At 47.3% G+C, this 22499-nt stretch overlaps 1 protein-coding gene across 1 annotated transcript; it reads left to right on the top strand.

Annotated features, from left to right (window-relative positions):
- The first annotated feature begins 5247 nt into the window (after window positions 1-5247).
- Pnma8a (PNMA family member 8A) lies at window positions 5248-8434 on the top strand. Its single transcript, XM_059253565.1, has 3 exons — window positions 5248-5606; window positions 5842-7112; window positions 7599-8434. Exons 2-3 carry the CDS (start codon window positions 5855-5857, stop codon window positions 7613-7615), a joined length of 1275 nt encoding a protein of 424 aa, XP_059109548.1. The 5' UTR covers window positions 5248-5606; window positions 5842-5854; the 3' UTR covers window positions 7616-8434.
- The last annotated feature ends 14065 nt before the right edge of the window (window positions 8435-22499 follow it).

Here is a 22499-nt window from a genome sequence, read left to right as displayed (position 1 = left end):
CCCCTAGAACTGGAGCTGCGGATGGCTGTGAGCCACCATGGGGATGCTGGGAATAGGACCCGGGTCCTCTGGAAGAGCAGCCAGTGCTCTTAAGAGCTGAGCCGTCTTTCCAGCCCCTGCATTTTTTAAAACTTAAAAATTGTTCTTTATTATTTATTGTGTTTGTGAGCTTGGACACCCATGTGCCATGAAACTTGTGTGGCCGTCCAGGGGCCAAACTCTGGTTGCCAGGTGTGCTGGTTAATCTCCATTTTTAACTTGACACAAACTAGAGTCACTTGGGAAAAGAGAACCTCAGCTGAGGAGTTGTCTAGATCAGACGGGCATGGGGGGCGTTCCTGGGGGGGGCATTGTGATGATTGATGTGAGAAGGCCCAGCCCACTGTGGGCGGTACCATCATGATGGGCATGGTGCCATGCTTGCCTTTAATCCCAGCCCGAGGCAGGGGCAGGCGGACTTCTGTGAGTTCAAGGCTAGCCTGGTCTACACAGGACTGCATAGTTCCAGAAAGCAAGCAAGAAGGCAGGGAGGGTTCTTTCGTGTTCCTCCGGGTTCCTGACAGGTTTCTCTGCTGGCTTCCCTCAATGATGGGCTGTGGCCTGGAAGTGTAAGATGAAATAAACCCTTTCCCTCCTGTACTGGCTGGTTTTGTGTGTCTACTTGACACAAGCTAGAGTCATCAGAGGAAGGAGCCTAAGTTGAGGAAATGCTTCCGTGAGATCCAGCTGTAAGGCATTTTCTCAATTAGAGATCAATGGGGGGAGGGCCCAGCCCATGGTGGGTGGTGCCATCGCTGGGCTGCTGGTCCTCTGTAAGAAAGCAGGCTGAGCAAGCCAGGGGAGTGAGCCAGTAAACAGCTGCCCTCTTGCCTCTAGGTTCCTGTCCTGCTTGAGTTCCTGGTCCTGACTTCCTTTGGTGATGAACAGCGATGCTGAAGTGTAAGGCGAATAAACCCTTCCCTCCCCAGCTTGCCGTGAGTGTGGTGTTTCATCGCAGGAATAGGAACCCTAAGTGGGACTCTCCCCAAGTTGAAATTGGTCAGAGTGTTTTATCGAAGCTGTGGAAAGATGGTGAGCACCCAGGCTTGGGAGGAATCAAGTTGAATGGGAGAGCGTTCAGTGCGAGAGGAACCCTGACGGAATAGAGGAGGGACGAGACGGTGACTATTGACCATCTCCATCTCCGAGGTGGGTGGGTTAGCACAACATACTGGAAAAAGCAAAATCTAGGAGGAACCCATCCACGGCTGTTTTGGTGAGTGTTGTTTATTATGACTATGATTATTATTTGCTGCTGTTGACACACACTAGGTTCATCTGAGAAGAGGAAACCTAGACTGAGAAAATGACGCTGTCAGACGGGCTGTAGGCAAGCCCCTGGGGGCGGGGGCATTTTCCTTGATTGATGAGTGATATGGGAGGGCTCAGCCCACTGTGGGCGGCGCCACCCCCTGGGCTGATGGTTCTGGGTGTATAAGAAAGCGAACTGAGCAAGTCAGGAAGCCGTGTTCCTCCATGGGCTCCCCCTGAGTCCTTGCTCTAGGTTCTTGCCCCAACTTTTCTCAAGGGACTACAACTGTAAGCTGAAATACACCCTTTGCTCCTCAAGCTGGTTTTTGGTCATGGTGTTTATCACAGCAACAGAAAACAAACTAAGGCAACCCCTAAACCTTCTCTGGAGTTGGTATTTCTAGAAATGTGATGGGTTCTCAACTAAAACACACAGTAGGATAAAAGAGGATCCCAAAGTCTAGCCAGGTATGGTGGCAAAGGCCTGCCATCCCAGGACTCAGGACACTGACTCAGGAGAGTCTTGAATTCAAAGCCAGCCTGCACCGCCCAGTCAGAGCACGTCTCAAAGCAAAAGAAATGGGGCCGGGCATGCTGACCCACATCTGCAACAGCATTGGGGAGTCAGAGTCAGGAAGGTCAGGAGCTCAAGGCCATCCTTGGCTAAATAACAAGTGTGAGGCCAGCCTGGGCAACATCTCGTCTTCAAGCAAAAACAAAAACCAAACAAACACAAAAGAAACTGAAAGGCTAAGGGAGAGGAAGAAGATGGAAAAATAACCTTAAACACAAAGCAGTGATGGGCGGAAAGGTTGCAGAGATGTGTTGTCTTGGAAACCCCCCCTCTGCAAAATGTTGTCATGGAAACTGCAGGACCTGTGTTGTCATGGAAACCACAGTAAGACTCCTATTAGGGATGCGTTAGAACTATTTTTAAATCCTCTGGCAATCAGGGTGCCTCCTTAATGTGAGATTGGGCAGGCAATTGACTTCACTAAGCACATATGTGTATATAAACACATACACATATATAAAGTTTCTCTATATATTTATATATTCATCTACATGAACATGATTTAGTTATCTATCTTTTTATTTAGATTCTCACAAAGCCTAGGCTGGCCTCAAATTTGAAATGCATGTAAAGATGACCTTGAACTCATTTTTTATTTTTATTTTTTTGGTTTTTTGAGATAGGGTTTCTCTGTGTAGCTTTGGTGCCTGTCCTGGATCTCTCTCTGTAGACCAGGCTGGCCTCGAGCTCACAGAGATCTGCCTGACTCTGCCTCCCTATTGCTGGGATTAAAAGCATTTGCCACCACTGCCCAGCTGACCTTGAACTCTTAATCCACCTGCCAAGGGATTACAGGTGTATAATTAATTAATTAATTTTTGAGACAGAGTTGTTATGTAACCCTGATTGGCTTGGTCTTTTATTTGCAGCTCTGACAATCCTTGAACTTTCTGTGATACTCCTGCTGGGATAAAAGGCATGTACTATTATGCCTGGCTTTATAAATATATTTTAATTTAATTTATTTACATTTACATCCTTCCCTTTTTTATTTTTATCAGACAGGGTTTCTCTGTGCAGTCCTGGCTGTCCTAGAACTCACTATGTAGACCAGGCTGACCTCGAACTCAGAGATCCTACAGTCACAATATATATATATATATATTTTTTTTTGGTTTTTTTCGAGACAGGGTTTCTCTGTGTAACAGTCATGGCTGTCCTGAAACTCGCTTTGTAGACCAGGTTGGCCTCGAACTCACAAATATCTGCCTGGCTCTGCCTCCCGATTCCTGTGATTAAAGGCGTGCACCACCACCGCCCGGCTTACAATTTTTATTTTTAGTTTATGTGCATAATTGTTTACCTGAATGCATATATGTGCACCATGTGTGTGCTGGTAACCAAGGTGACCAGAAAGAGGGAGTTATAGTCCTTGGAGCTGGACTTCCAGATGGTGTGAATTACTCTGTGAGTGCTGGGAATAGAACGTGGGTCCTAGTCAAGAGCAGCCAGTGCTTTTATCCATTGGACAGTCACTCTGGTCTCAACAGTCTCACTGTCTAGATTGGCTGGCCTGGAACTCACGGAGATTCACCTGCCTCTGCCTTCTGAGTGTTGGGACTAAAGGCGTGCACCACCGTACCTGGCCATGAACACATTTTAAATTTTAATTTTTTTTCCTCTTAAATACTGTTAAGTATTTTGGATTTCATCATAAATAAGCCTCTCTCTCTCTCTCTCTCTCTCTCTCTCTCTCTCTCTCTCTCTCTGTACGTAATATTGGTTCATTTTTCACTTATTTAAAAATTTTTTTTTAAAGATTTATTTATTTATTATATATACAGTGTTCTGCCTGCATGTATGCCTGCAGGCCAGAAGAGGGCACCAGATCTCATTACAGATGGTTGTGAGCCACCATGTGGGTGCTGGGAATTGAACTCAGGACCTCTGGAAGAGCAGCCAGTGCTCTTAACTTCTGAGCCATCTCTCCAGCTCCCTCATTTTCTTAGTTTTACATATCACAACCACATCGAATGACAGATTTTGTGGCACAGATTTTGGGATGGTGAGATGGCCCAGTGGGTAAAAGTGTTCCCTGCACAAGCCTGGGACCTGAGTTCAGTCCACGTGGAAGGGGAGAACTGACTCCAGCAGGCTGTCTTCTGACCTCCACGCATGTGCTTTGGCACAGGCACTTGCACACTCATACACACACACACACACACACACACACATCAATTTGAAATGCAGAGTTTTAGAAACATGACTTTCTCTAAGCCCACATTTCATTGAAATGGTATAATTCAAATGCATCATTTTTGTGTCCGTGTCTTTGGAGGGGGCTTTGCTTGCACGTGTGTGTGGTTGTGGTGGCCAGAGGTCAATGTCGGTACCTTCCTTGATTGTCCTCCACTTTCTTATTTAGAGACAGGGTTTCACCATGTAGCCCTGGCTGTCCTGGAGCTTGCTCTGTAGACCAGGCTGGCCTTGAACTCACAGAGATCCGCCTGCCTTTGCCTCCTGAGTGCTGGGATTAAAGGCGGGTGCCACCACTGCCCGGCCTTCAGTTTCATTTTTGATGACCAAATCTTCCAATTATTCTTAGTCTATGGTGTAACTCTCAGTTCTGGGGTCACAGAAGTTCCTTCTTTGTAGTTACTTGTGATACAGTTGGTGAAATTCAAACCTAACCCTGGTCACAGAAGCTTTCATCTAAGCCAGGTCAACTTTAGCGAACCTCATAAGGTAAATAGCTTTCTTATTTATTTATTTATTCAACAGTGCTGGGATTCACTCCAGGGGTTCAAAAGTGTTCTACTGCTGGGCTGTACCTAGAGGTTTATTTATTTATCTTACATGTGTGGGTGTTTTGCCTATACGTATTATCTGTGCCCCACATGCATGCAGTGCCCACAGAGGCCAGAAGATGGCGTCAGATTCCCAGAACTGTAATTGCAGATGTGGCTGGCTGCTGGGAATTTAACCTGGGTTCTCTGCAGGGGGCCACCAGCGCTAACCTCTGGGCTATCTTTCCAGCCCCAATTACTTTGTATTCTAGCAAAAACAAAACAAAACAACAACTCCAAACTAATTGTTTAAAAATTACAAGTTGCCAGACATGGTGGCACAAGCCTTTAACACTAGCACCCAGAAAGTAGAGGCAGATGGATCTCTGTGAGTTCTAGGCTAGATTAGTCTACACAGAAAGTTCCAAGACAGCCAGGGCTGCACAGTAGAACCCTTGGGTGAGACGTGTGTGTGTGTGTGTGTGTGTGTGTGTGTGTGTGTGTAAATTTAAAGAGAAAAGAATAGTCATGGTAGAGACAATAGCCCTGGAGGGATGTAGGATACAGACTTTTCTTCCCCCAATGGACATCTAAAGAAGAGCAGTGGTCACATCTTTTGTCCATTTTTCCTATTAAGCCCAACTGCGGAGCCCATAGCAGGCCGCAATGATGCTTAGCAACCAGTGGCCGGTTGCCATGGAGACCGCTGGGGATGCAGATCTGAGGAACTTGTGCAGGAACCAAGTGCGCATGAGCGCTCTTCAACGCCAGCTCCGTGGAGCTCAGGGGATCAAGGCCGTGTGACCCGTACAGACTGGAGCTGGAGCCGAGCATAGGCACAACTTCCTGGCTCTCTGGGGCCGGGGACTGCGCTCAGGAAGCCAACTGCGCTCCAGCCTCCAGTCCTTGGCCTGCCTGAACTGTCAGAAGCGGGGGTGGCCAGAACATCCCTGTGAACCTTCAGAGCTCCAGGCTCCAGGAAGGGGCTAGGGCCGATTGCACCATATTCAGAACACGTGAGCACCAGGGGCCCAGGCTAGGGAGGAGGATCTTGCGCGGGGGTGGGGGTGGGGGGGTAGGGGTGGGAGTGGGGGGCGAGGCCTCTTGCAAGGCCAGCCGTGGAGGACACAGGGGAGATCTGTCCATCTTCCATGGAATCTGACCTCACTGTCTTGTCACCTTACGGGATTCATATTTGGGGACCACCTCACCTCCACCCCCGCCCTCATAGATTCTTTGTTCCAATCACAGGTAGAGCAGGAAGATGTCGGAGCCCAGGGCCATGAGCCTGCTGGAGGACTGGTGCAAGGGCATGGGACTGGACATCCATAGGTCCCTGTTGGTCACTGGCATCCCTGAGCACTGTGGCCATGCAGAAATTGAGGAGACCTTGAATGGGATCCTCTTGCCACTGGGCACATACCGCGTGCTCAACAAAATTTTTTTGCGGCAAGAGAACGTCAAAGCTGCGCTCATTGAGGTTAGCGAGGGTGTGAATCTGAGCTCTATACCCCGCGAGTTCCCGGGGAGGGGCGGTGTCTGGAAAGTGGTCTGTAGAGACCCCACCCAGGACGCTGAGTTTTTAAAAAATCTGAACGAATTCCTGGATGCTGAAGGGCGCACTTGGGAGGATGTGGTGCGCCTCTTGAGGCTTAACCCATCGTTCCCGAACCCAAACCAGCCTCCACCGAACTGGGCAGAAGCCGTGGGGCTGCTCCTGGGCGCGGTGGTACAGGTTATCTTCTACAAGGACTCTGAAATCCGCAGCAGGGAGGAGGAAGCCAGGGCTACTGAGGAAGCTACTGAGGCTGAGTTGATGGCGTCTAGGGCTTCAACAGCGAGGAGGAGGGTAAAGAAGGAACCCGGGCTGGGCGTAGAGGTGGGATCGGCTTGCAAGATGGAGGACCGTGGTGACCCTCCAAAACCTCTAGTTCGCAGGGCTGGAGGTAAGATTCGCTCCAGGAGAAGGAAGCAGAAAAAAAATCCTAAGCAAGAGCCAATATTCTGGAGAAAACCCCAAGGTAACAATTATAACAATAGGGTAGGTGCTGAACCTGCAGCTGCCCAAAGCTCAGAGATCCCAGAGTCGGCCAAGAGCAACAAAAAACCCATTGTGAAGCAGGAGGAGACCGTCTGGAAGAAGAAAAGAATCTGGAAAGAGGATCCCAGTGATCTTCCTCAGAGTACGCTGCCCGGAGCAGAGAGCCCTGCGAATCTGGAGGACTCAGATCAAGATGGTGGTCCTGAGAGCCCCCCAAAGAAGAAAGCCGCAACCTGGCCCTCAAACAAGATCCCTGCTCCCATGAGGAAGAAGAAGAAGATGAGCTTGGGCTCTCTTTCTTATGTTCTGGTTGATTCCGAAGCCACCAAGAACAAACCGGGGATTCCCAAGAAAGGGTCTGGTTCTAGAAGGGCCATGTCGGCTCAGAGGGCTCCTCAGGGGCCCCAGCCTGATGATGCTTCACCCTCAACCTCCAGGGCTCGGAAGATGAAGCCAGGAGGCTTCCCTCGGGTCTCCAAAGGTGAGTGGGTGGCTATAGAAACGACTTGGTTGGTTCAAGTGGGCATGCAGTGGGGGAGGGTGGTGCAGAGGGGCTCACAGGACCCCAGCGCACTGGGGGAAGTGATTGACACCCTCCCAGGTGAGGGTTGGTGAGTGAGAGGCTGGGCCTCCCTCCTCCAGCCCTTGTTAGGCATCATCGGGGTCACTGCCAATCCATGACTGTCTCACTCACTTTCTTCCTCCATAGCAATGTAATGGTTTGCGGGCAGGACATGGTGGCACATACTTGTAATCCCAACACTTTTGGGAGACTGGTGAGGGTCGAGAGTCTGAGATCAGCCTATGACCAGATTTTGGTTCTCTTGTTTGTTATGGTGCAGGGCTTTAAGGCCGATGTTTCTAGGGTCCCGCTGGGTGGGGGTGGACTCAGGAGGTTCCCAGGCAGTAAATATTTAATTATGCTGGTCCCTGCTTCCCTTCTTGGGATGTTCTGATTTATCCACAGATTCCAGACAGCTATGATTTGGGGAACCCTGTACCTGAAGAGAAGGAAGAGCATCAAGGAAGAAGTTTCAAGTTGGGAGCAAACCTTTTCTTTGTGGATGAATGAAACATGACTTTGGACTACTCGGGGCCTGTTATATGTGTGTGTGTGTGGGGGGTCTGACCCACACAGGTAACGGATGTAAGGCCTTAGGAGGTAGGGATTGTTGGATTATTTGTGTCTTTTCTTCAGTTGGAACTTCTTTTTCGCCTCCGCTCACCCTCAAAGGCAGAAGAGGCGATAAGTAGCTTCGGAAAAGTCTAGAACATTCTTTCCCCATTACCCACGAGGGAACTCACGGTTATGCTCACCCGCATTCAGCCTTTATCCTCCTCTACCCACTGCCTTTTCTTCTGGAGGCCCAGCCCGGCTGCAGAGCCTGAGGTCCAGAAGGGCAGGGTGACCATTTTGTCCCTCAGGCTGTGAGCATTTGGTAAGTCAGGACTTGCTCTTCCTGCTCTGTGCACATTCTTCAACTTCCCTCCTCCAGCAACCTAACTGGAAGTTGGCTAGGTCCCAAGAATTAGTTCTGGAGAAAAAACAAATGTCTGCTTGCCCTTGAGTTCTTCAGATTTCAGAGTCTTTAATAAAGAAAACCAAGGGCAGGGGAGATGGCTCAGGGGGTAAGAAAGCTTGCAGTACAAACACAAGGCCCTGAGTTCTAATCCTTAGGACTCATGCAAAAAGGTCAGGGATGGCTGCCCGTGCCTGTAACACCAGCATCAGGTGGTAGAGACAGGTCGATCCCAAGGACTTGCTGGCCAGCCAACCTATCTGAAATGGTGAGCTTCCGGGCTGGGAATCCCCCAGCGAGGGGCTGGGGGTGGGGCTCGGTGGCAGAGCCTTCTGCCCAGCGTATGCAAGGCCCTGGGTTCCATCTCCAGAGCCAATAAAAACCAAAATGGAATAAAAATGGCACTTTAGCTCTAAAATGTGGTGATGCCCTCTCAGGAAGTCTGTGGGGGAGAGGAGAGGTTGGTAGAGAAAAATCAGTTTTTAGCTCTAATTGTGTGGACCTCTATGAGACCCCTGTCTTTGAGGCTTAAGTCAGCTGCTCACATTATAGTAAAAAGGGGGAAATATCTCTCTTTTCAAAAGTTTCTTTAAATGGGCTGATTTCTGGCCTCTGAATTTAGTGCCGTTAGATCCGACCATGCTGCCATGTCCCGTTCTGTGTCCACGGAAAGGAGAGAGGATGGCATCTCCACCATCTGTGGTTTCTAAGCTACAGCCTGAGGACTCTCTTTCACATTCAGAAGCATAAAAGAGAGGCTGGAGATATGGCTCAGTGAGAAAAGGGGCTTGCCACCAAGCCTGAGTCCCTGGGTTCGATCCCCAGCACCCAGATGGTGGAAAGAGAGAAACAACTCCTGAGAATCCCCCTCTGACCTCCACAATCATTCCGGGGCACGAGCATGCCCCCAGTAAATAAATGTAATAAAGACTTTTAACACTAGAAAGCAGCAGGTGTGGTGACATGTGGCTGTAACCCCCCGTATGTGGAGGCTGAGGCAGGAGAATTGCTATGAGTTCAAGGCCAGCTTGGGCTACAGAGAAAGGCCCTGCCTCAAAATAAATAAGTAAATAAAAACAAAATTTTTTTTAAAGTGTAGAAAAATGGCAACTCAACAGTGTCGTAATCCAAAGTACTGGAATGTTCCCTCATGTGTATAGGATAACTGTAACCAGTCATCGGCATTGTACTTTGTATATAACTGTGTGTGTGTTCATCTGTGCCTGTGTGCACGTGTGTGTATGTGGAGGCAGAGCGTTGCCTTGGGAGTCACTCCTCAGTCACCGTCTCTCACTGTCCTGAAACTGGCTAGGAGGCTGGCCTGGCAGTGTTCCCAGGGACCCTCCTGTCGGCCTCCCCAGCACTGGGGCTGCAAGCCTGTGCTACCGTGTTGGCTTGCTTGTCTGCTTTTCTAACCGAGGTGCCCCCACCACCAGCTCTCTCATTAAGTTTCTTGTAGATGGGAACTTTGAGGACAAAGGTGGGGAGGGATCTGGTCCCCTGCATGTCCTGAAACACAATATCCAAAGGGAGTCTCTGTCTGTGTGTTTACCTTCTCTGTTCAGCTGTGATTGACAGCGGGGGTCACTTGCTTATCGGGGCTAACCTGGTACACAGCGGGATTTCCGTCCTGGATTTCCAGCCATCCTGAGTTTTCATGCTCTCCACGCTCCCCCTTCACCCCGCTTCCGTTTTCTCGATCCAGAAACTGTGATCAGTTGTTCGACACTCGTCTGTGAATCAGTCAACCACCAGACCCATTTCTTGTGATAGTCCTTGAGACACCTTCATTGAAGTAGCGCATTGATCAAACGATCAATGAATGTAAATGTGTGAGTGTAAAATAAAGTTGTGCAAATGAAGTCTCTGCGTAGTCTATCTTGCTGGAGGAGGGTGCATGGGGCATGGAGCTTGGAGGAAGATGTTCCCTGCTAAGCAGTAAGAGATTCACGTGACTGTTGTTAATTTCCCATCAGAGAAGAAGCTATTTGTTCTTGGTTATTGTGGCCTGTCATCCATTTCCCCAGTGACCTTATGGTTTTTAGGATAGGTAATAAATGATATTGAGTGATCTGAAAGGACTAGTTTAGTTATGTTTTGGTGCTAGGGATTGGACCTAGGTCCTCACACATACTAGGTAATCACCACACTGCTGAGCCACGCCCCCAGCCCCTCACTGGGGGATTCTAGGCAGGGGCTCTACCACTGAACCACACCCCCACCCCCTCACTGGGGGGTTCTAGGCAGGTGCTCTACCACTGAGCCACACTCCCAGACACTGGGGGATTCTAGGCAGGGGCTCTACCACTTAGCCACACAACCAGCCTTCTTTTTATGTTTTATTTTCAAGCTAGGTTTCAGTGGGCTCAGTGTAGCTCAGGCTGGCTTTGAACTTGTTACCTTCCTGCTTCAGTCTCCCAAGAAGATGGAATGAATTATAGACCTGTATCATCAGGCCTGGTTGATGCTGGTTTGTTATAAAAGTGTCTGGACAGTGAGAACTCTTTCTTCCCTCCCACCCCTTGGCAGAGGCAGAGAGCTTTAAATAGTCTTAGTGTATATACCTGTGCCATGGTGTATGTGTGTGTGTGTGTGTGTGTGTGTGTGGAACGCGTGCCAACGCACTCCACGGTGCTCAGAGGCTCAGGAGACAGCTCTGTGGGACCAGTTTTCTCTTTCCATCTTTCCATGGGTTCCTGGGATCTAATGCAGGTCACCTGGCTTTTTTTTTTTAATTTTTTAAAAATTTTTTAATTTTTATTTTGCAATACAATTCAGTTCCACATATCAGCCACGGACTCCCCCGTTCTCCCCCCTCCCGCCCCCCCCCCCCCGGCTTTTGAGGCAAGCACCTTTAACCTGCTGAGACATTTCACCTGTCCTAAGGCAGAAGCCTTTTTTTTTTGGAGGTGACGTGTGTGTAGGGGCGCAGTGTTTTTTTTTTTTTTTGGTTTTCCAAGACAGGATTTCTCTGTGTAGCCCTGGCTGTCCTGGAACTCACTCTGTAGACCAGGCTGGCCTCGAACTCACAGAAATCCACCTGCCTCTGCCTCCCCAGTGCTGGGATTAAAGGTGTATGCCACCACGCCCAGAGTGCAGAGTCTTACTGTGTAGTCTTGGAGTCTTGGCCAGCCTGGAGCTCACAGAGATCCACCTGCCTCTGCTTTCTCAAGTGCTGGGATTAGTGATATGTACTACCATGTCCAGCCTTAGAAGTCTTTTAGCTGGGTGGTGATGGTGCATGCCTTTAATCCCAGCATTCAGGAGGCAGAGACAGGTGGATCTCTGAGTTTGAGGCCAGCCTGGTCTACAGAGCGAATTCCAGGACAGCCAGAGCTACACAGAGAAACTGTCTTGGGAAAAAAAAAAAAAAAAAGGTCTTTTAATTAAAAGATTTCTTCTGCTTAAGGTCTCCATGCTAGGGGCTCCTGAATTAAGGTGGCCTCCACACCAGAGTCACCTGCACTCCCTATTAAAATGCTATTTCTTGCGGGCTGCAAGAATATATCATGGAGATTCAGCTGTGTATTAAAGCTATATTTGACTGGCCAAGTCTCTATCAAGAGGCAAGCCATTTATTATGAATATTTGGTGCTATCCAGTCTTTAATATTCCAGCTGTCTTCTACTATGAAATTCTTGTGTGCTCAAATATTTCCAGACATCATGCTGAACTTCTAGGTTACTAACCCCCCAGCCCCCCCCACTGAGCCGAGGAGACAAGCTGGCTGGAGACATATAGCTTTGCTTCTTGTGCTAATGAAGCTCAGACCATCCCTCAGACCCGAGGCCTAGTAGCTCTCCAGAGCAACTGACTGAGAACAAAAGAGGATTTTACATATCAAGGTAAGAGGTAAAATAACACTCCTGAGGAGGCAGAGAACCCCGTGCCCAGGGAAAGAAGGGGCAGGCATTTTCTGTAGACACAGAACAGCATGGCGAGAGAAGAGAGGAAGACAGAGGTTCCATGGACTAGGGTAAGCAGATCTGCAGATCTCCAGTAGAGCTTTCTGGGTGCCAGGGGTAGAGAGTAGCAGAGATGGAGAAAGAGGATGAAGAGGACGAAGATGAGGCTGGAAACATAGGAGAGCTAGGGAGCTGGACGGAACTGAAGCTATGGAGACAGGATTTCATCCCAGAGAAATAAAGTAGACAGATAAAGAGCTTGGTGGATCTAGAGTTATTCTTGCCTTGAATGCTTGACGGAGCTATAGCTATATTGATAGAATTTTGTCTTACAGGAATAAAATTAACAGACATAAGAGCATAGTGTATGTAGATTTTTCCTTTAGCTTTCCCACGCCGGACGTAGCTAACCCCCCACCCCCTGGACTCCTGGGTATTCCACAGCTATGTTGTGGCCTCAACTGTGAAATCAGCATTTCTTGGAATTGTGCCTTGGAAATAGCATGTTGGGGATTTGTGTTTACATATTCGTGTGTGTAGGTGCATCTCTGTGTGTGTGTGTGTGTGTGTGTGTGTGTGTGTGTGTGTACAAGGTAACACGCGGCCCACCTTGGTGTGTGCGTATGTGTTCATACATGTTCACATGAGGTGCACCTTAGTGTGTGTGTGTGGATACATGTTCATGTGGGATATTCCTGTGTGTGTGTGTGTGTGTGTGTGTGTGTGTGTGTGTGTGTATGTGTTGTGCACATGTAGGGCCAGAGGTTGACGTTAGATGGTTTCCTCAAATGCCCTCCACCTTATTTTTGGGGATAAGGTCTCTCACTGAACCTGAAGTTCACTGACTGGGTGAGGCTGGCCCTCCAGTGAGCTCTGGGGACCCTCCTGTGTCTGCCCCCCTAGCACTGACGTACTTGTTTTCTTGTTTGTTTTTTGGGTTTTTTGTTTGTTTTTGTTTTGTTTTTTCAAGACAAGGTTTTTGTGTGTAGCTCTTGGTATCCTAGAACCTGCACTGTAGACCAGGCTGGCCTTGAACTCTACAAAGATCCACTCTGCCTCCCGAGTACTGGGGTTAGAGGTATGCGCCACCACCGTCAGGCTTGCTGTGCCTGGATTCTTAGGTGGGTGCTGGAGATTCGAACTCAGGTCCTCACACCCACGTGGTAAGTACTTTACTGACTGATGCCCAGAATTGGCGTCCTTAAGACCCTCTGGAGATTGTGATGCGCACAGAGGGAGAGCTGTAGATGGATGACTATGACTATGAGGAAGTGGGGTCCAGAGGGTAATGGAGGGTTTTCACTCCATTGTGAAAACACAAATGGAGTGTGTCAAAGAGCGTAGAGACCTGGGGCTGGACAGCAGTTGATCTGCAGCACTGAATGCGATCTGTCAGCTGACTTAAAAGCCATTTTTGGGCAAGCTCTTCGAAGAACTCCCATGATGGTCATCTGTTGGGGTCTGGTAAGCCCACTAGTAAACAAACAAACAAACAAAATCCCCTTGGTGGGGAGATCCATGGATGGGACCCAGATACAGGGGATGTCATGAAGGCAATCTCAGAGCTAAACTACCTGCCAGCCAGAGCTGCTGGGCATCTGTCAGACAGCCAGGGACGATGTGGGAGTCCCAGCCTTCTGGAACTGGCCTGTTAGTATGCTGAGAAATAGCAGAAGGTGAAGAAAATGGGCAGGGTGGGGCAGCGAATCAGCTTCTGTTATCTCATTCTGTAGCCCAGGCTAGCCTGGACTTCTCTATGTAGCCCAGGCTGGCCTTGAACTCATTGTGATTCTCCTGCCTCAGGCTCCCAAGTGTGAGGATTATAGGTGTAAACCATGACCAGCTTATATTTTTCAGTGCTGGAGTTTGGAACCTGGGACCCCCTACATGTTAGACAAGAGTTTTAGTACTGAGCTTTCCCCCTAGTCAATATCCCACCCTCTATACCTTTTGAGACCGGATCTCACATAGCCTAGGCTGACCTTGAACTTAATGCACAGCCTAGAATAACCATGAACTTCAGATCCTCCTGCCTCCACCTCCTAAATGTCGAGATGGTAAATGCTTGTTTATGCAGGGCTGGGGATCGAACCCAGGGCTTCACGCGTGCTAAGCAAGTGCTCTACCCACTCAGCTACAGCCCCAGTCCTGATGACAAAGTTAAGTGAGTGGAGATGTTAGGGAGAAGTCCAGAAGCACTTTCACTTTTTACACCGCCCCACCTCCCATTAACACACTCAGTGGGGAGTGTGGCAGCACACAGGCGGACATGGAGCTGGAGCAGTAGCTGAGAGCTCACATCTGCTGGCAGAAGGCCAAGAGGGAGAGAGGGAGAGGGAGAAGGGGAGAGAGAGGGGGGGGGAGAGACTGGGCTGAAAAGGGCATTTGAAACCTCAAAGCCCACCCCCAGTGACACACCTCCTCCAACAAGGCCACACCTCCTAATCCTTCCTAAACAGTTCCACTAACAGGGGACCAAATATTCAAATATATGAGTCTATGGGGGCCATTCTCTTTCAAACCACCATACCCACTGAATTCTTTATTTAAACTTTTTTTTTTTGCAATTCTTAAGGTGTTTAACATGAAAAAATGTCTTCTAATGTTGAACTTAAAAAATTTAAGGTTCATCTTATGTATTATTTTATGTATGTTTTATTTAATGTTTAGTTTGCATGTATGTATGTATGGTTGAAAGGGCCTCGGATCTCTGAGAACGGGTTGTGGATGGTTGTGAGCTACCATGTGGGTGTTGGGAGCTGAATAAGTACTCATAACTGCTATTTCTCCAGCCTCCAAATGTCAAACTTCAACAAATGTCATTTACATGAGTGAATGGCCCTGGCTGGAGAGACACTTATTTTTTCTTTAAAATGTCATCACACACACACACACACACACACACACACACACACACGTATCATTACGTAGTTCAGGCTGATTTTGTACTTAGGATCCTCCTGCTTCAGCTCCCTGAGTGCTGAGATCACCAGGACTGGCTGAACCACGCCCACACACTTTTATTCATTTATTTTATGTATTTTGAGGTACTGGGATTGAATGCAGGACCTTCTGGATACCAGGCAGGTGCACTGCTGCTGAACGCCTCTTCCAGCCCCTCACTCTTGGATCCTGGACCATACCTGGATCTTGGTGCCGTACCTCTGAGCTCTACACCCAGGTCTCTCTGTTGCCAAAGCTGAACTGTGGGTCTCTTCCCTCAGCCTCCAGAGTGTCTGGGATTTCATGACAGTTGGAACCGTATGTCTTTTTTTTTTTTTTTCCATCTGGTTTTTGAGACAGGGTTTCTCTGTGTAGCCCTGGCTGTCCTGGACCTCGTTCTGTAGACCAGGCTGGCCTCGAACTCAGAGAGATCTGCCTGCCTCTGTCTCCCCAGTGCTGGGATTAAAGGCATGGGCCATAACCACCTGCTGCCATATGTCTTTAAAAAATATCTCCCAGGGCTGGAGAGATGGCTCAACAGTTAAGAGCACTGGTGACTCTTCCAGAGGACCTGGTTTGGGTTTCCAGCACCCACATGGCTCAAAACCATTTGTAACTCCAGTTCCAGGGCATCTGACGCCCTCTTCTGGCCTCCAAAGGCACTGGGTGCTTGTGCTGCACAGACATACATGCAGACAAAACACTCATATACATGAAAATTGAAAAAATCTTCCTACATTAAAACGCACACATGAAAACGGAAAAGCCACAAAGCCACACACCTGTGTTATGTGTGAAAGCCACACCTCCCTCTCGCTGCCCCTTGAATGACCTCTGCTGCAGATCTTGCAAGACGTCGTATCCTGTCACCATTTGGTGCATAACAGCAGTCTGGTTAGGACAGGTTTTGCCTTCAAAGGTCAGTTTTGAAAAGTCCAGCTTGAGCTTATTATGTATTTTGGTAAAAGCATGAAAAGCCAGGGGAGCTGCGGGGCCGACAGATCAAGTCATGAAACAAAGTAGGGGTGAAGTGAGGGGGCGGGCGCCTGCAGACACCGTGGGAATGTTCTAGAACAATGGCAAATGTGTAACCAATGTCAGCAATTATAGGCCGTTTCCATGCTCCAGGAGAGCTCGGGATGTTTCTCCTCCGCTTTTTAATCTTCCATGAGAAGCGTAAGCACACACAGAACGTTCCAGATTAAGTCACAAGTGAAAATGTGCTGCCGTTACTTTCTTGAGACTGTATGGATTTAACTGAGCTTTCTTTTATCCGTGCAAGGCAAGCTGTTTCTAAAACGGTCCACAGGGAAAAATGGGCAGAAATCTGCACTAAATGACCAGAAAGGAAAGAGACAGGGGAGGGGCTCAGGAGACCGACCCCTAGCCGAGGAGATAGTGGCAGTCAATGGTTGCAGGGAGGGGGCGTGGCCACTGGTGAGTATTAATATAAGGGTTACAATAATTAGTCTATTAATTAGTCTCAGCAAAATCAAGGATGGATTTAGATGCAGGCTCAAGAACAATTTATTAGAGTATAAAAGAAAAACACCCGAGGGCAGGCAAGCTGCAAGTCTTGCACCTGCCCTGAGTGGGAGAAAGGAGCCGATAACCAGCATGGAGGCCAGCCACGGAGTGGCCTGCAGCCACATGGGAGAGAGAGGAACTCTGGAAAAAGGAGTAAGGCCGGGCAGCGAGTTCGAGGCCAGCCTGGGCTACAGAGTGAGTTCCAGGAAAGGCGCAACGCTACACAGAGAAACCCTATCTCGAGAGTTTATTCTTTTTTATTTTATTTTATTTATTTCTTTTTTGAGACAGGGTCTCACTACCATAGGCCAGGCTTAAAATACAAAATGAAAAACAGTAAAAAAAAAAAAAAAAAAGTAAAAGAACAACCCAAGGCCAAGGCCGTCAACATAGAACTGTTTTAAACAAACCGGAGCCTCACCATAGAGGATGGAACCCTTGGGATAGCAAAAAGAAACCAGGGCTGGAGAGACGGCTCAGTGGGTAAGAGCACTGGCTGCTCTTCTGGAGGACTTGGGTTTGACTCCCAGCATCCACGAGGCAGCTCACAGCTACCTATAACTACAGTTGTACACCCTCTTCTGGCCTCTGGGTACGTATGTGGTACACGGACATACACACAGGCAAAACACCCATGGACTTAAAGTAATAAAAAGAAATTAAAACAATAATAATAGTCATTAAAAAGCCAGCCTGCTGGGTGTTGTGGCATATGCCTTTAATCCCGGCACTGGGAAGGCAGAGGAAAGAAGATCTCTGTGAGTTCCAGGTCAGTCTGGTCTACTGATAAGTGACTACCTACTGAACCATTATACTTAAAATAAATAAATAAATAAATAAGTAGGTAAAAGTTAAGGCCCTTCTAATGGGGCCATTCACACATGTAGGTGACATTTATTAAACTTCACATTGGAAAACATAATACTGGGCTGGAGAGATGGCTCAGCGGTTAAGAGCACTGGCTGTTCTTCCAGAGGTCCTGAGTTCAATTCCCAGCACCCACCTGATGGTTTACAACCATCTGTAATGAGATCTGGCGCCCTCTTCTGGCCTGCAGGGATACATGCAAACAGAACACTGTATACATAATAAATAAATAAATAAATCTTTAAAAAAGAAAGAAAGAAAGAAAACATAATACTTCATGTTAAATGCCATATCATAAGATTAGGGAATCACAAAAATAAGTAAATAAGTAAAAGTTAAAAAAAAAAAAAAAAGGGCCAGGCAAGATGGTTCAGTGGGTGAAAGGTGCTTGCCCCCGAGATTGACCACCTGAGTTCAATTAAGATCCAATGTGGTAGAAGGAGAGAACTGACTCCTGAAAGTTGTCCTCTGACCTCTGAGTGCCTTGACAACGCCGGACACACATGTGCTCACAAATAAATGAATAAATAACTACCAACCCACATTCATCAATATGGCTAAGTTAACCAGAGTTTTCTGTAGTTCTTAGAAGCATTTCCTGACACAATAGAGCAGATATAGCCTTCCCCATAAAACGTCCTTATCTTGGAAGCTGTGTCTCTGGTTATTTTGAAGAGTTCACCCCACTGTGGGGCTTGTCTACGACCGAAAAATCCTATGGACTATTTCTGCAAAGTCCATGCCTCGTCATGCTTCATTCCTCCACCCGGGGGCCACGAGAAAGCTTTGTGAATGAGTAACAGATCGGGAGAAAGCTTTGTGAATGAGTAACAGATCGGGGTCACACGCCCATGGCAGCACCTGTTGGAGGCCACCTGGGACTTTCTCACTCAGGCTGAGTCTACTGTGTGGACAGTTGCTGGTAGTGTTGGGTTTTTTAAAGCCCTCAGTCCTTTATCTATTATTATCAGTGTGTGTGTGTGTGTGTGTGTGTGTGTGTGTGTGTGTGTGTGTGTGTATGAGAGAGAGAGACAGAGATAAAGCATTTGTGTGCCACCATGTGAGCATGGAGATCAGGGGACAAGGAGATGGCCACTCCCTCCACCAGTGAATCTGGGGCTTGAACTCAGGTTATCATGCTGAGGTACCCACTGTCTTTACCCAGTGAGCCACCGTCCCGCCCTGGTGCTGGTTTTTAATTGTAAAACTAAACTGTCCATTTCCTGCGTCCAGCTCCAGGATTTTACACAGGAGGACAAGACGGGCTTCTGGGGACCTGAGTGACTTAGCTGGCTGAGGCTCTTGCCGCCAAGCCTGACCAGCTTAGTTTCCTGGGACCCATGGGGTGGAAGAAGAGACCACCCCTCCACACAAGTGTCCCCTGACCTCCACATGCACACAAACACACACACAATAACGAATAAAAACGTATGCTGGGTATGGGACCAAACATTTTTCATCCCAGCACTCAGAAGGCAGAGGCAGGCCAGATCTCTGTAAGTTCAAAGTCAGCCTGGCAACTTTGAACTACGTAGTGAATTCCAGGACAGCCAAGGCTACGTAGATAGACCTTGTCTCAAACAAAAATGACTGCTTTTTGAAAATAAAAGTTGGCTGTCCTGGAACTCACTAGGCAGACAAGGCTGGCCTCAAACTCACAGAGCTCTTCTGCCTCCACAGCACCAGCGTCAAAGACATGCAGCATCATGCCCAGCTATTGTTATTTTGTTTTTGTTTGGAGGCGGTCTCAGCACGTAGCACAGGTTGACCTTGAACCTGCAGCAGCCTCCATCTGCCTCAGCCTCCTGAAGATTACATGTGTGAGCCACGACACCCAGCATTTTGTACGTTGTAATGATAATAAATGATCAGTGGGCTGGTGGGCTGGCTCAGTGGATACAGGTGCTTGCTGCTAAGCCTGACCACCTGAGTTTGAGCCCCAGGACCCACAGGACCCACACAGTGGAAGGAGAGAAGAGAACAGACTTCCTCAGGCTGCCCTCTGACCTCCATATTGTACCTTTGTGTGTGTGCTGCCAAATAGAATTTAAAATTTGAATGATTAAGTTGTAAGCTAAGGCCAGTGGTGGGCTGAGTAGGAAGGCCTATTTAATTGATAGTGTTACGTAGTTAGGGAAGTTGACTGTTTTAATGGAATTAGGTCAGTGTTCGGTGTCGTGCTGGCCGTTCAAAGGAGGGTCACCCCAGAAGGTAATTTTAGGCTCTCTGCCAGCAGGGAGGAACAGTTTTTGTGAACTGAACCTCAAACCTCTGGTCAGAAGCATATTCATCGATTGTACACAAACATTGTGTTTGGAACACAGCAAGTTCCTCATACCAAATCCCCTTTGATCCATGCTATATGTTCTCTGAAGGAAACCATCGCACCCCCAACCTTTAGTCCTTGTTGGGTACTGTTTGCAGTAGCCAATAAGGCAAGACCTCCAAGTGTGCTTGCATAGTCCTGTGACCAAGGCCATGCAATGGATGGAAAACCTCCCCAGAAAAACAACTCTATAAATCATGGAAAACAATGACTGCTCAAGGCCTAGGTACCTTCAACAAACACTAATACATTCTATTCTTACCCTACAGTGAGAAACAACTGTTACATTCTAATGTTTACCCTAGAAACAGTGACTCTGCTAGATTCTCGCTTCACAGTGCCACATGCCTATCATTTCACCATTTGAGAACTGAGGCAGGAGGATCTCCCTGTGCATTAGAGGCCAGCACGTGTTCCACAGTGAGACGCTGTTTCCAGTTTTTATTTATTTATTTAATGTGTGTTGATGTGTTGTCTACATGTATTTCTGTGCACCCCTGGTGATTCTAGAGGCCAGAAAAGGGCACTGAATCTCCTGGGATTTTGAGTTACAGATGGCTGTGTGTGCCGTGTGGGTTCTGGGAATTGAACCCAAGTCCTCTGAGGGAGCAGCCAGTGCTCCGAACCTCTGCTGGGTCATTTCTCCAGCCCCAAGACCCCATTTTTGTTTCAGTACCAGCCTTCCCAGCTCCAGCATTCAGACAAATGCTGCCTCTAGCGTGGCCCCACAGATCCTGAAGAATTCAAGAGCGGCATGGTGCAGAATAATAAAAAAATATATATTTCTGAATAGAAGTATAAAATCTCCTCTCACTTACAAGGGAAATCACCCTGGCCGGAGCACTTCCTCCAGAGCAGCAGGCCATGTGCTCACACCCATTGCACAATGTCATGCTGTTCTATTGCTCTTACATCATGGAGGGTGAGGATATCCTTGGCAGATTCTCTGTCCATTCTTGGACAGGGAGAAATATCCACCATGTGGCAGCTGCTGGCCTGGGCAGCCTCACAGGCAAGGACGTGTTTCTGTCGGGGACGGGGAGGAGATGTCCTGGCCAGGCCCTCCGTGTCTTATTTCGTGACAAATACACAAGAAGTCACATGAAAGAAACGTTTTATGTTAGACCTGGAGAAAGAGGAGAAAAAAGAGAAAGGAAGATTCACCATGGCTGTGACATATCATGCAGTCTTGGCTTCTAACATGTTTTATTTTTAGGTCATGTGGTTTAGTCTTTATTTTAAAAGGAGCCATAAAAAGAAAAACACGAGAAGTGACCCTTAAGCTCATTGCCAAAATAGCACATGGAGACATTTTAAAATAAGAAACACAGGGCGTTAGATGCTTGAAGTACAGAACTGAAATTACGGAGTGTCCCCTCTGCTTGTCCCTTACATACCCCCAAAGCCAATGACCACAGTGTATGGTGATATTTTATTTGTATTAAAATGTTATTTGTATGTTAATTAATAAAGTTGCCCAGGGGTCAGAGCTATTAGCAAGCCATAGGAAAGCCAGGAAGTGGTGGCGTACGCTTGTAATCCCAGCACTTGGTAGGTAGAGCTAGGTAAGTTTCTGTGTGTTCAGGGATACAGCCATCATTGGATATACACGCATTTAATCTCAATACCAACCATAGAAGACCTGGAGGTCTATACAGACAGGCAGTGACGAGGCGGTCATGTGGTTGGGTTTACAACCAATGAGAAGGCAGAACAGAAAGTCTATATAAAGACTTTAACACAGGAGGTGGCTCTCTTTCGGAGAGGTAGGACCACCGCAGGAGGAAGGGTAAGGTTTTAGCTCTTAGCTCTGACCTCTTGGCTTTCTTCTTTGCATTGGTTCTGTGTTTCTTATTTAATAAGACGGTTGGTTACATCTACATTAATGCAGTGAGTCCACTTCCGAAGTTATTCACTCTGCAGTTCACTTCAAGATAGTTTATCCATTTATAATTCCCAAGAATTAACTTCTTAAAAACCTTTCCATTGGGCTGCATTTCGTTTTCTTCACTTGGGATTTCCCTGGTCCCAAGGCTCTCCTTCTTTAAACTCAAGCATGTTGTTAAAAGGAAAATGCAAACTCCCTGTATCATGCCAGAAGAAAAGAACCATCTTCTGCTATGGGACAGGAGAAAAGCCAAATTAATTAAGGGACTATTCTATTACTAATCTCAACTCTTTGATTCTGATTCTTTAAACTTTTCTTAAAGTATGAATTTTATATCAAAATTTACAAGATTAATATATATAGATATAAATATATATGCATTTTACACTTTGTTAAGATATGAACGGTCATATAGAGTACTAACTAATTCTAGAAAGAAAAAAGAACAAGAGAACAAGGAAAGGAGGATGCCAGGGGCAGCCCGGCTAGCTCAGTCGGTAGAGCATGAGACTCTTAAACTCAGGGTCGTGGGTTCGTGGCCCACATTGGGTGCCAAATGTAGATGTAACAACCACAGTGGTTCTCATTTTCCTTCCAAAAGAGAAAAAAAATTATGTATAAATCAGCATGCATCTCTTTATGTTTATGTATATATGCATACATTGCATAGATACATGTTTACATCTATGTGTCTATATATGTTTGGGTGTATGTACATAGTATAAATATGTTTGTTTTCATGTATCTGTCTATGCATGCTTATTCATATGTGAATACTAACGGCTTACATGAAATAATGAAATATTAAATATAGTTACTTTTTTTATATGTATGGTGCTGGGCTAGAAATCAGGGCCTTCTGCAAGCTAGGTAAATGCCCTATCAACTGAGC

This window comes from Peromyscus eremicus, chromosome 1 (assembly GCF_949786415.1).
Source record: "Peromyscus eremicus chromosome 1, PerEre_H2_v1, whole genome shotgun sequence".
NCBI classification, from domain to species: domain Eukaryota; kingdom Metazoa; phylum Chordata; class Mammalia; order Rodentia; family Cricetidae; genus Peromyscus; species Peromyscus eremicus.
Note: the sequence above shows the minus strand (reverse complement) of the source record. Positions and strands in the feature narration are given on the sequence as shown.